This window comes from Podarcis bocagei, assembly GCF_964188305.1.
Source record: "Podarcis bocagei genome assembly, chromosome: 4".
Lineage (NCBI taxonomy): Eukaryota > Metazoa > Chordata > Lepidosauria > Squamata > Lacertidae > Podarcis > Podarcis bocagei.
In genome coordinates, this window is record NC_138128.1 from 31,581,711 (window position 1) to 31,594,389 (window position 12,679).

General features: G+C 44.7%; 1 protein-coding gene across 1 annotated transcript; it reads left to right on the forward strand.

The window, feature by feature from the left end:
- Positions 1 to 1,706: 1,706 nt before the first annotated feature.
- On the forward strand, positions 1,707 to 12,071 carry CCDC195 (coiled-coil domain containing 195). The gene is made up of 5 exons (XM_081192466.1): positions 1,707 to 1,837; positions 2,635 to 2,763; positions 6,172 to 6,477; positions 9,440 to 9,701; positions 11,703 to 12,071. Exons 3-5 carry the CDS (start codon positions 6,213 to 6,215, stop codon positions 11,833 to 11,835), a joined length of 660 nt encoding a protein of 219 aa, XP_081048592.1. The 5' UTR covers positions 1,707 to 1,837; positions 2,635 to 2,763; positions 6,172 to 6,212; the 3' UTR covers positions 11,836 to 12,071.
- The last annotated feature ends 608 nt before the right edge of the window (positions 12,072 to 12,679 follow it).

The following is a 12,679-nucleotide window of genomic DNA, read 5'->3' on the forward strand; positions in this document are numbered from 1 at the left end:
GTTCTACCATTCCCTGAATACAGGGTGGTAACATGTCCTATTTTAAGATGACATTGCTCAGTGGGAAAGGTTGCCCAATCTAATAGGGCTATGCACCAGATTTGGCCAACGACTGAGTCAAATCAGGCAGGTTTGGAGGACCTCAGATGAGTCAGGTATGTGCAGCCACAGATTGTTGCAAGTTAGGTTGGACTGGCCCTGGTAATCCTATGTGTGTGCCCAACAGGATAGTACAGAGGCTCAGAAAACACCTTTCTCAGAACACTTTTCAAACTTGAAACTGACACCTTATTGTCCTAGCCATAGCATCAAATCCCATCACATCTTGCAGCAGGAACCTTGCATGATATGGGCTGGGACCAGCCTAGGGTGGGGAACACATAAGTAAGCTGGGCAGGTGTACAAGTAGAAGTATTAATCAGTTAACTGGTATGATCCTCCTGTCTTTCACCAGAAGGGGAAAGATCTTGCATAGTGGCCAAATCATACATGCCACGTTCCTACGGCTTTCTTGATGCAGAGAAGACACCCTTCACATGGTGCTGGGTGTACATGCCGTAAACCGAAGCAACATCCCTTATGTAAGAGACATTAATGTTGGTCCAAGTGGGTTAATGTGTCAAAATCAAGCAACTGATCTACCTGAACCATGTTTTCATACCCAAGCTCCACTGTGGCATGACTTGGATGTATAATCCTTTGATCTCAATGGTGGTTTCTTCTGCCTTGCCTTTTCCATCCTTGACTAACAGCAGCCAGATAAAATGTCTTGCGCAGGAAGCCATAAAGGCTCTGGCTTTGGTGAGTCTCTAAGAGACGAGACTTACAAATCCAGTAGCAGCCACCCAGAACGAGGATGTCTCCCTATGCTTAGAGTACTGTGGGGCTCACACAGTGCACACAGCAATATTCAGGCAGTACATGCATATATCTGGTGTTTATTAATAACAGGCAATTAGTCCTCAGCCCAGCCCAATCCTGGGAAGTTCTTTTGCTGAATTTCTGGCAACACCACCTGTTATGGGTATGAGTTACTCGTGCGTAAACTGGTGCCTTTCTTGGTTAATTTGCCTTGTTAAAACTTTCTGACTGCACAGTCTCTCCTCATGGTGGCTGCCTCAGTCACTGGCAGAATCCGTCAGTGGGCGTTTCTTGAACCTCTTCCAACATAAAAGTTGTTTGACCCCCAGTCTCCTCCTCCTCTCACTGCGCGGGAGTCTTCTGCGCAGGGAAGGCGTGGGTAGCGGAGGACCTGGTCTCTCCTCACTGATGTCCAGTGAAGAGTCCTGGAGCCCTCTCTCCAATTCCCCCGTCTGCCCCCCTTTATCCCTGGTGTTGCGCTGAATGGCTTCCCCCTCTACTGAGCTGTTTCTCCCCCTGTGGCTGGGTCCTTCGCCAGCATCATCTGGGAGCCTCCCCTTCGCCTCTCCCTCCGATGTCAGTTCCCTGACACCACCTATTGGATTGGAGGTGTAACTGCATATGCAGCACCTGTTCAGTCAAATGGCTCCTCATTCATATAGAACATGAATAATAGAATCATAGAGTTGGAAGGGACCCCCGAGGGCATGGATGCAGCCAGGATTTTTGTTGGAGGGGGAAACTGATGTGATTGGTCAATTAGTTAAGTATTTCTATTGTTTTACTTGATCTAAGGGAAACGGCTGCCCCCGTCTCCCCTTGGCTATGCCTATGCTTCAGGGTGATCAACCCCCTGTATTGCAGGGATCTCAGCTAAAGCATCCATGACAGATGGCCATCCGACCTCTGCTTAAAACCCTCCAAGGATGTCCATGTTTATATGCCTCTGAACTGCATTAGGACATTTGTGTAAAAGGTAAGGCTTTCACTGTATTTGATCAATGGTATCTGAAAAGCAGGGAGTTAACATTTCAGTGACTAAATCATTAGTTTATTAGATAAATTTGCATTCTTCCTAAAACCTTCTTGGTTGAATTTATCCCAGGTGAATGACTTTGGTGTCTGCATATGTACACCCATCATTTTTTTTTGGGGGGGGGGGAATCTTTGCATATCTGTAAGCGCATTCCAGGCTCACAGTGATTATTTGCAAAACCATTTGGCTTTGGTTGAAACAACAAAGAATTGACCTGTCTAAATTTTGGAACAGCAGAAGCAGCTCAGCATAACAAATGGCTGTAAACAGCTGCTTAGCAATTCCAGTAGCAGAGTAGCTGTCACCGTCTACTGAAAGCAAGCTTTTATGAGGAACACTCTAAATTCCTGAGGCATCCTCCTTCACTTATGGGTCATAATGTTTGCCAAATAGAGTGGGACACATGCCGCGTTTGGGCATGTTTTCTCCATCTGCCTTGTTTCTGAAAGGTCCCATTAGGATGTCCTGGGAGCTGGACCAGGCTTCCTCTGAAGTGTTGCAGCTATTATGCTATAGCCTCCCTAGGGAGGTTCACTGCTCCATCTCACTGCTTAGTTTTAGGGCAACTGTGTGTTGTTGTTTTTCAGTTGGGCCAGAAATGTAATTAGGTGCTTTCTGGTTTATATTATTGTGTGTTAACCTTGTCACGATTCATGGAAAGACAGAGAGCAGAGACAGGGAGCTGGAACGAGCCAATGGGTAGGATTCTGATCTCCTCCTCTCTTCTCACCCTGCAGGCCTTGCTTGACCACTGTGACTCACCTAGAATTGCAATGACCACCTGTCACCTTCCATCACCTGTCATCACAGCCACATCTTTACCTGCTCCATACCTGACATCATATATGAGATTAGGTGCAGGGCAGGTAGGTGTGGCTGTAGCCAAACAGTTTCAAGGGCCAAATGGGGAGCTCTGGAGAGCAAGGGATCAGAAGTTCTCCACCACTGATATATTGGAGGGAGCATGGCCATGTGCACTAACTGGACCATCCCCATCTCCACGGGCTGCAGCTTCACACCTTTGTGCATTGGGTGGGAGGGCCAAAGGAGATTACTTGTGAGTTCAGGTGAACATGTGAATAATCCTCTCTAGAAAAGGGAGCTCCAATCATGCAAAGTTCCTGATTGTGTAGATGAGTCTACCAATATTCAGCCAAACTGCCCTTCTGGCATGAACCAATGGATGAGGATTCTGGGGACAGAGACAACCTTCCCCTTTCATGTATTCTTTGAAGGCACAAGGGAAATAACAGGTTAAAAGGGTTCCTTCATTTTGCTGGTATCTATCTGGTTTGGTCATTTTTCTTTTTTCTTTCTTTCTTTTTTGTTTTTTGTTGTTGTTTATTAGACAATTATGGCCTTGAATGTTCCATATTTTCTTGCCTTGGGTGTCTTTGGAAAAAGATGCATGAAATTACTTCCAGAAACAAATGACTACAGCAGATATTGCCTATACAAGATCAAAAGGTCACACGCATTCAGACTCCTCTAGTGGAAGCTGATTGTTGACAGAGTGAACCAAGAGGTCAGAAATGATACTATAATTGGGTGCTTTTGGTATCACTTAGCCTACACATGATCCCTTGCTGGGGAATATAGGAATAAGAAACTTGAAGACCGAATTATGTTTGAATCTCTCACATGCCATTGCTTTTAACTCTGCAAACTTTGATACCAATGAGATGATTGACCAAAGCCTCTTAGTAAAATTGCGAGCACCACTGGGTCAAAAATGGGCCTTGTACAAGTTCATGCAAAGGGAGGGTAATAACAAATTGCTTGCGGCCTCTGATTCTATTTTTTAAAATTTCCCTTTGGGGCAAATTAAGTTTCTTTACCTCAGAGATGCGGGAAAGATGTTGCAGATGTCATTTGTTGTGTAACCACATTTGCAACATGTCTGCAGAGAGGGAAATGCTCCCTTTGGAAGAAGCGGCTTCAATCCAGAGGGAAACTGTTAGAACTTGACCAGGTGAATTTACCTTTTTCTCTCTTTCCAAAACAAGATGCAGCCTGAAAAATGGTCATCTTTCAAAATTTGCGCTTCTCCAAATTTTGCAGTGCAGTTCTCCAGCCAAGTAACATGTACAGAAATGCAGGTGCTAGGGTAAGGAACATGCATAAAAACATATTTAGTGAAAATAAGTATTAAAATGCATCCTATTTGGGGAAATTGGTTTGTAAAAAAAAAAGTGTATTTTAGGCAAAATGGCATATTGTAGAAAGATGATGTTGAATTTTCATAGGGACTTTTTTCAAAATGCAAACTTGTGCAGAAATTTGGAGAATTGAACTTATTACTGAAAAAATGAGAAACTGGGAGAAACTGAAACTGAAATATCTGCCCATCCCTAGTTGTCACACAGGGCAGAGACAAGCAGGCTTCACCCCAGTCTTTACGTCTGAAGAAAGTTTGGTAATGAGTTGCTTAATTGCAACTCATTACCAAACTTAAAACCATGGAGAGACCTGGTTTGAACAAAGACATTGGATTCTTATCCCATTATACATGACTAAGCCATTTCTCACCTTCTCACCCCTTGCCTTTTCCTGTAAGACCTATTACAGTCGTTAAGAGTCGTCAACAGGCTCATCTCAGCTACCTGCCAATCTCCCATTCCCACCACCCTTCTGAGTAATACCCCTCCCCACCTTCTCACTATATAGAAGGATCTGGCAACTTCTGTTTCAGTGTATCTGAAGACGTGTGCATGCACACGAAAGCTCATACCAAGAACTAACTTAGTTGGTCTTTAAGGTGCTACTGGAAGGAATTTTTTTATTTCGTCTGAAGAAAGTCTATGCATGTATATGTTAAAATGTGTACCTGACTACATACAGATGTTTCATTGCCTGAACCTATATGCTCCCTTCCTGCCACATGTTCACTCATTTGATGTTGTTTATTTTATACAACACACACACACACACACAGAGAGAGAGAGAGAGAGAGAGAGAGAGAGAGAGAGAGAGAGAGAGAGAGAGAGACTGTCAGCTGACATTAGCAACTAAAAATATCCCATCAATTCTGATGGATTAATATAGGCCAGGGATAGCCAGCCTGGTGCTCTCCAGATGTTATTAGACTACAACTCCCATCATCCCTCACTATTGGCCATGTTTGCTGTGGCTGATGAGAGTCCAACATCATTTGGAGAGCATCACATTGACTGCCCCTGATATGGGTAGTGCACATCGACTGCAAAGTGAGTCTCATTGTATTTACTGAACATCTGTAAAGGACTGAGCCAATCATGGCACATGCACACAGTTTTTACTATGATTAGCCACTTTGCATAATGAATCGAAATCGCTCTCTTCCAAGGTGATAAAGTGGGGTGGAAGGGAGTTCAGTTCAAAGCATACAGGTTTTAAATAATTTCTGTGCTGATCAGAGAATACGCTGAGTTTTAATATTAATGCCAAATCACAGAAGGAAAATTCTCAGTGCTACAGGAGGGCATTTTGCTGCGCAGAAGTACTCGCAGGGCGTAGGTAACAGGAGCATCCCGCGATATTGCCTTTCATTTCTAATGCAACATTCATGCTTGATGTGTCTCTCCTTACCGTCCCAGAATATTGCTGTGCACACTTTGTTCAAGCAAATGCCACAAACAAAGCTGAGCTGTAGCCGGGTGGAAATATATTCTTAGTTGGCAGCCAGAAATGCATTTTTGTTCAATGGGAACCGCGGGGAACTGTGGAAAGGCGTTGTTTCCCCCCCTCCCCCTCAAAGTCATTTCTGAAAATGGAACTTCTCAAGAAGCTGAGAAGGGAAGGGAACAATGCATGTTGGCGGAGGTGAGAGAGGTGCATGCTGGGTGAACTTGGCTTCAGCTCAGAATAATTCTGAGTCTGGTGCATTCAGCAGCCCTGGACAGGATAGGATTGCTGAAGGCAGAATGCAGCCTTCCAGCATGAGATGCCTGAACTTGACAGGTGGGACAAATGCAGAAGGACACACACACACACACACACACACGACAAATGCTGTGTTTGAATTATCGTGCCTACACTCCCACACACTGCCACTTTCACAGGGCCAATGTCTTTGCACTGAAATAGCTGCCACCAAAGGAAAACTCAGTTTGGAAAAATGAAACCCGGAATGAATAAATCATGGAGGGGCTCTTCAAGCCTTGACAGTTTATCCAAGGCTCTTTGGGTGGTGAAAGACAGCACAATGCTGAGCCCAGAGGAGGGAGTGCCATTGTTCGGGTGTGTTTATGTGCCACATGAGCCCCTCACCTTGGATTCATGGTTTCTTTTTAAAGCAAGCGGCGCCCAGGTTGGCTGTCTGGCAAGGAGGTGGGAAATGGACGGGAACAAGCGGCTCATGCAGGTCATCCACGAAATGCGCTCGGAAATCATCAAGCTAGAGAGAGAGAACAGAGCCCTCCGGGGGCAACTGACATGCAGCAGGCAGAAGGCAGCAAAGCGAGAGGATGGAGAAGGGGCCGAAGACAAAAAGGACAAGGGCTGGAGCCTCGCGGACTCAGTCGAAGAGGCCGCTGCTTCACCGGTGACTCTGCGCAGGAACGTCTCGGCAGGCTCTGCTCTGACACTACAGGAGCAAAAAGGTACCCATGATTCCTGATGGGGCAAGTTATGACTAAACCTTTTGTTTAGTGACCCTTCCTGGACCAGAGGAAGAGGGAGGATAGCCAACCTTGTGCCCTCCAAATGTCATTGGATTCAGTTCCCATCAGCCCCAGATGGCATGGGCAGTGGCGTAGCGTGGGGGGTGCAGGGGGGGCCAGCCGCACCGGGCGCAACATCTGGGGGTTAGGGTTAGGGGGCGCAAATCCACGGGTTAGGGGGCGCAAATTACTTTCCTTGCCCCGGGTGCTGACAACCCACGCTACGCCACTGGGCATGGGCAATGGTCAGGGATGAGGGGAGTTGTAGTCTGGAGGGCACCATGTTGGCTAACCCTGAGATAAGCTAAAGTATTCCACTGATAGTCGCAAGCTGCTCTGGGTAGGCCTCAGAAACTCATCCTGTTACACTCGGAAATTAGGACAGCAGTAATTATTATTACTTTTGTTATTTTCATTTTTATTTATTGAATTTACATACCACCCTAAACCCGGGGGTCTCAGGGCTGTTCACAGAGTGGAATCAAGATATAAATGCACAAAACACCTAATAAAAATAAAAACAACAACCCAATAGCACCCCCCCAAAAAAAAAACCACATTTCAAAAGTAGCTGTTGTAACGAGGCATGAACTAAAGGTTGAAATTAGAGTTCTGATATTACAGTCTCCCAAACTGAGGCAGTCTAATTGACATACAAATGGTTTGTTAATTATGTAAATCAAGTTGTGAGTTGGGAAATGGCTAAGCACCACCCGTCACTGCTTTTTGTTTACCTCATGCAGCCTCTTATCTTAACAGCAGGGAAGTGGAGTGTTCTTGCCGTTGTTGTTGTTTTTCAAAATAATAATAATAATTTATTCAATTTATATACTGCTCTTTATCCCAAGATCCCAGGGCGGTGTATGACATTAAGAACATAATTTACATAGCATGATTATAAAAGACAATAAAAAACAACCACAGAAAAATATCATAATAGCAGTCCCCCCACATTTAAAAGGCCATAGATTGTTTAAAGTGTAGGGCTTTCCTTTCATGTTACATGAAGAAGGCTTGCATTCGAACCTTGCAAAGCCTAAATGAAAACTGTCTAAAGATGGAATTTGGCCACACTTTCCTGAAAGTAAGCTTCAGGCTGGACGTTTTGCCACTTGAGGTAAATAAAAAAATGAGCCTACCACTGCCTCCAACACCCATGGGTACACCATCCTGCAGGTCACCACCATGACAGCGATGCAGGTGTACCATATAACCGTCCTGTTGCTCCACAGATGAGTCTGTGGAGGAGAAGGCAGGGGCACAGCCATGTAGGAGGAGGTGGAGCCAAGCAGCAGGCAAGTGTGGTGTAGTGGTTAAGAGCAGTAGTCTCGTAATCTGGTGAACCAGGTTCGCTTCCCCGCTCCTCCACATGCAGCTGCTGGGTGACCTTGGGCCAGTCACACTTCTCTGAAGTCTCTCAGCCCCACTCACCTCACAGAGTGTTTGTTGTGGGGGAGGAAGGGAAAGGAGAATGTTAGCCGCTTTGAGACTCCTTAAAGGGAGTGAAAGGCGGGATATCAAATCCAAACTCTTCTTCTTCTTCTTGGGCCCAGAACTTCCACCTGAGGCGACCGCCTCACCTCAAGGGCAGGCCAGCCTTGGTAAGCCTCATTAAAAACACAGAACTCACTTCTGAGTAAATTCTCATAGGAATGCTAAGAACAGTGCAAGGGGGGGGATCAGGCTCATTTCCCACAAAACCACTGGGGAGAATGGTGCCAGCACATTTTGCTTTCTGTCACAGGACAGAGGGCAAGAGACTTCCTTTAAAAAAAGAGAGAGAACTAGAAATCCAGTCCAGCTAATGGTGTAAATGGGCATTGGGTGGCATGCCTAACATCTGGCCAGCTGGATAACATGGCACCCCTAGTTAAGTAGCATTTTGCAGCATATCAAAAAGGTCTTTGGAAATAGCCAAGAATTAGCCGACAGTTCGGCACAAGTTGCACATAGTAATAATACTGGGGGGGGGGGGCATTTTGTGTTTGTTTGTTACTATGGTATGTATTTTTGTGTTTTTATATTATTCACCGCCCTGTGATCCTCAGATGAAGGGCGGTATAGAAATTTAATAAATAATGATAATAATATCTCAAGGAAGTCTCCAATTTGCAGTTTAATTGGTCTTTTGCATTTGCAATCAGTTTGGCTCCAGGACTGGCTGCTCTCACATGTAAGGATCCCCCCCCCTTGTTCCCTTGGTTCCAGTACAATTCAGATCTCTCTCTTTTTTGGAGTTGCTGTACCACAGGAAGTGAGGGGGCCTATGTCTCACAGGCTAGGTCTAACCCACTGGTGAATTTCGTCAAGCCCACGATCCAGCCTTTGAAAGGTCTCCAGCAAGTTAATCTGCACTTTTCAAGAGTGGCACTCCTCGGGTTGGAGGTTATCAGCCAGCCTGTGCTTTCATGTCAGAGCCAGTGTGGTGTAGTGGTTAAGAGCAGTGGACTCGTAATCTGGTGAACCGGGTTCGATTCCCTGTTCCTCCACATGCAACTGCTGGGTGACCTTGGGCTAGTCACACTTCTCTGAAGTCTCTCAGCCTCACTCACCTCACAGAGTGTTTGTGGTGGGGGAGGAAGGGAAAGGAGATTGTTAGCCGCTTTGAGACTCTTTGGGTAGTGATAAAGCGGGATATCAAATCCAAACTCTTCTTCTTCAGAGGAATACCTTCTCAGGTGAGAAGCTGGTCAGTGCTATCTAACAATGGAGGTTGATCCATTAGGATGCATGACCAATTTCCCCACCACCTCAGTCAGATTCCAGCTGATCTGTTAGGTTAAGATTGTCACTCCGGGCTATTAATGAGAAAGGTTTTTTATTTTATTTTATTTTATTTTATTTTATTTTATTTTATTTTATTTAAAAAGACCAAACTACATGGATTACAATCTTTGCACAGGTAGCATTATGACGGTGAGACGTTATTCCATCTCCTCATCTGTGCCTTCGCTCCCTGGCAACAAACACCACAAATCTGACAAGAGGAATCCATTCAAGGGAGCCCTAGATGTGAAGGAGATAATCAAGCAGCCGACCTTTCCCACAGATACGCAACTAACCAACAAAGAAGAAAAAGGAGTTGCAAAAATTCCACCCGATTGCCTCTCCAGCAGTTCATCCAACAAAAGGAGATCTTTCCAAGACCATGTTTACAAATGCAGGTAGGCCCGACTGAAATGATGGTTGAAGCTTCAAGAAATCCCTTGTCAGGTTATTGAAGAATGCAAAAGTCTGGTTACCTGATGGCTCCAATCATTTTATAATGTCAGAAGTTGGCAAGCATTGGTATTGCTTCCTACAGCTATGGGACTGGACTTGAGCATATTTAATTGAAGAATGAGCTTGATAAATCTCATGACCATTAGACATCTATTTACGAATTATTTTATTAAGAGATTTATATTCTGCTGTTCACCCAAAATTGTTTACGAAAAAAAGGTCAAAGCATATCCGGTGCAATATTGCAAGTTGTAAACAGGGATGGAGAACCTGTGGCCCTCCTGAGGTTGTTGGACTGCAACTTTTATCAGCTCCAGTCATCAGGGATGATGAATGTCGTGTTCCAACAGTATCTAGATGGCTACAGAGTCCATATCCCTTGTGCAAAGCATGTCAGCTTTGCAATACCAAGTTTCACTATCATGGCAATCAAGGGGAAGCTTACGTGAAGTGCTCTGTGTGACTCAGGCTGCAGTCCTAAACACAATACCTACAACGTTCATCTCATTGGCTGTAGTAGGACTTGCTTCTGACTTAACATGCATCAGATTACAATCTCACTTGTAGAATCACAGTCCCCTGTGAGCAGCATTCCAGTTATCCCACTGGTGTCTTTGGGGCGTGCATATCTATTTAGAAGAGTTTTGGATGTCTTGACTATAATTAGTTTCCATATGAGGAGCAGGAGCCTCAAGAAACATTTTTGCCCTATTCATAAGAAGATAGCTTCACCAGGACCCTGAAGATGCACATGAATGTTAACTGTCAAGCAATGTCCAGTATTTGCTTCAGAAACATTTGCTAACAAACAATGCGGAGCCATATTTGCAGATGTAAACCCTTTGCAAGTGTATACAAGTGCATGATGCCCTCCAGATAGTGTATCCAAACACACCACCCAATCATCCCGTCCATTGTTAGGGATGATGGAAGTTGTAGTCCAGCAACATCTGCAAGGCTCTACATGGCTCGTCTTGTTATAGTGCACTGGTGGCTTTGAAGTGGTTATTCCATGAGTCTTCCACGTTGAGTAGTTATTCTTATAAAAGGAATGCTGGAGGATTCCTCTAGATGAGTAGGAAGTGCAGTCTACACCATGGGGGAGCAGAAAGGAATTCAAATAATTATTTTTTAACATTATAGTCTGGGATGGATTATCATCCTTTCCAAAAGAAAGAAAGAAAATTCCCCAAAAGGTATACAACATGGGTCTGCAAACCTAGGTCCACAGGCTGGATCAGGCCCAATTGCCTTCTAGATCTGGCCCACAGACGGTCCAGGAATTGCTGCGTGGATCACTAGCACGTGTGTTATTTCTCTCTCTCTCTCCCTCACACGGTGGCGGTGGCAGTGGCGGCAGTGCCTCCTCCCTTCCTCCTCCTGGCTTCTCCCTGCCCTGCCTAGAGGAGGAAGGGGGCTGGGTTTGTTGGTGCCAGCAGCAGCAGCGCTCGAGCAGCCACCATTTTAAGCAGCCCCTCTCCAGAGCCCTTTTGCACACCACTCATCATCCCTCCACCACCGCCAGCCCCTGCTGCTCACAAGACACAGGTAAGCAGCCACTGGGGTTCATGGTGCTCTTGCATCATTTTCCCCCCAAAATATAGTCCGGCCCCCCACAAAGTCTGAGAGACAGTGGACCGGCCCCCTACTGGAAACGTTTGCTGATCCCTGGTATACAATCCAGGACAAAGTTGGCAACCTGTGGCCCATAGATATTATTGACTATGGCTACCATCAATCCTGACCATTGGCCATGCTGGCTTGGGCAGATGGAAGTCGGGGTCCAACATCTGGAGAGCTAATGGTTCATCAGCCCTGATCTAATTCAGGATACGTTTGCAATGATGAATTATGTTGTATTGATACATTTGTGATCCAGAAGGTAAAACATATCACATAACATTTTGTTCCAAATATCTTGCACATGTTTCTTTTTTCCCTAGGGGTAAAGTAAAGGCTGTCAGTTTCCTGTTACCCATGGACATGTCACGTTATTCAGAAAATCAAGGCTCTTTCACATGCTCGCAAAATCAGAACACAAAACAGTTAAGCACCATTATTGAAAAGGACATGTGAGCCGGTGAATATTTAAAGGGCCACCGTTGACTTCAGAGATAAACTCGCCTGAAGCGAGAGCCCTGCATCAGATTACATTTCTGCAAAGCTGTTTGGCAGAATGCCCTCAGAGAATCACCCAGGCCAGCACTGCAGGTCATTGGCAGATTGTTTTGCAAAGGGGGGAAAAAACCTGTGACAGAGACTGTCAGAAGCCTGTGTGAGGAGGGCTGAAAGAAACCCACTGATAACAAATGCCTCTCTGCTGTATTTTATTTTATTTTTTACTTCATGGTTTATTTCCGGAACCCCATTAAACAGCATTTTATATAACAGTGTTCACTGTGGTCTTTTTAAGAGCGTGTACTATAACCTCCCTTTACTGCTCAAACTGCCAGAAATATAGAAACTTGTAAAGAAGAGGAGATAGTGTCTATTTTATAAAGCTTTAAAAAGTATTTGAAAGAAATACAGGAGCGTATCTGTCTTTCAAATAATAAAAGTTTGGTTTGTGTCCATTTGCATTTAGCCCCGGAAACATTCTGACAAATTACTAAAAACATACATATTAAAACATGGTGGATTTTAAGTATTCCCTTTTTGCTATGCTTGCTCATACAGTACCTGATGACTGATATATGCATTTAATTGCACTTGTAATTAAACTGTTACTAGCAGGAGATATTAAACCAGCTTCCATGAGTAGGCATTTTCATTTCCCAAACTCAAGATTTGATGGCTAGTTTCCTCTAGCTAAATATTCCTGAAGAAGGAAGACCATAAGAGCATTGCTGGATCAGACCTAGGGTCCAGACTATGTTATGCTTAAAGTAGACCCAATGAAATAATTGGGACTTAAGTTAGC

Coding starts and splice junctions, on each gene's coding strand:
- CCDC195 (XM_081192466.1), top strand. CDS start 6,213: ATGGACGGGAACAAGCGGCTCATGCAGGTCATCCACGAAATGCGCTCG. Junction 6,478..9,439: donor GACACTACAGGAGCAAAAAG/GTACCCATGATT, acceptor ATCTTTGCACAG/GTAGCATTATGACGGTGAGA. Junction 9,702..11,702: donor GACCATGTTTACAAATGCAG/GTAGGCCCGACT, acceptor TTTTTTCCCTAG/GGGTAAAGTAAAGGCTGTCA.